The 509-nt window shown below is 36.3% G+C and overlaps 1 protein-coding gene across 2 annotated transcripts in view; it reads right to left on the minus strand.

Annotated features, from left to right (window-relative positions):
- Nucleotides 1-476, minus strand: part of LOC106870832 (protein C19orf12 homolog) — a 2,308-nt gene extending 1,832 nt beyond the window's left edge. For both annotated transcript variants that reach the window (XR_008267113.1, XM_014917056.2), the window contains exon 1: nt 284-476. Coding sequence is in view for 1 of the 2 variants with exons in the window: in XM_014917056.2 (XP_014772542.1) it covers nt 284-443 (160 nt within the window). In the remaining variant the exon portion in view is untranslated. The remainder of the gene's footprint in view (nt 1-283) is intronic.
- Nucleotides 477-509: the final 33 nt, after the last annotated feature.

A 509-nucleotide genomic window follows, 5' to 3' on the forward strand; every position in this document is an offset into this window, starting at 1 on the left:
TCTCTCTCTTTGTCCTTCTCTCTCTTTGTCCTTCTCTCTCTTTGTCCTTCCCTCTCTCTCTGTCCTTTCTCTCTGTTTGTCCTTCTTTCTCTCTTTGTCCCTCTATCTCTCTCATAGAAATGTTGCCAAGGAAGTAAAACCAAGACAGTAAGATTGAAGCCACATAAGTAATGTCGATTGAATTATTACAAACCCAGAAAATATTTCAATTGTAAACAATATGAAACAGCTTCATATGAAGAAAAACATTTGCCAATATGAATATATAATACTGATAACTTACCAAGAGCAAGACCTGGGGGCCCTAGTAATACTCCACCAATAGCAGTTGAGATACCAGTTATCAGACCACCCTTTGCACTCTCACTGACTGTAACTTTGATGTTTTCTTCTTCACTTATAAGATAGAGTATGTCTAAAATAGCTGAGTTGCTCAGAGCCATTTCTGAAATAGAAATAACAAATCTTGTAAGCAATGAATTGTGTTATGAAAGAGAGAAAGACATACA

The sequence above is a fragment of the Octopus bimaculoides genome, unplaced genomic scaffold (assembly GCF_001194135.2).
Source record: "Octopus bimaculoides isolate UCB-OBI-ISO-001 unplaced genomic scaffold, ASM119413v2 Scaffold_20565, whole genome shotgun sequence".
Lineage (NCBI taxonomy): Eukaryota > Metazoa > Mollusca > Cephalopoda > Octopoda > Octopodidae > Octopus > Octopus bimaculoides.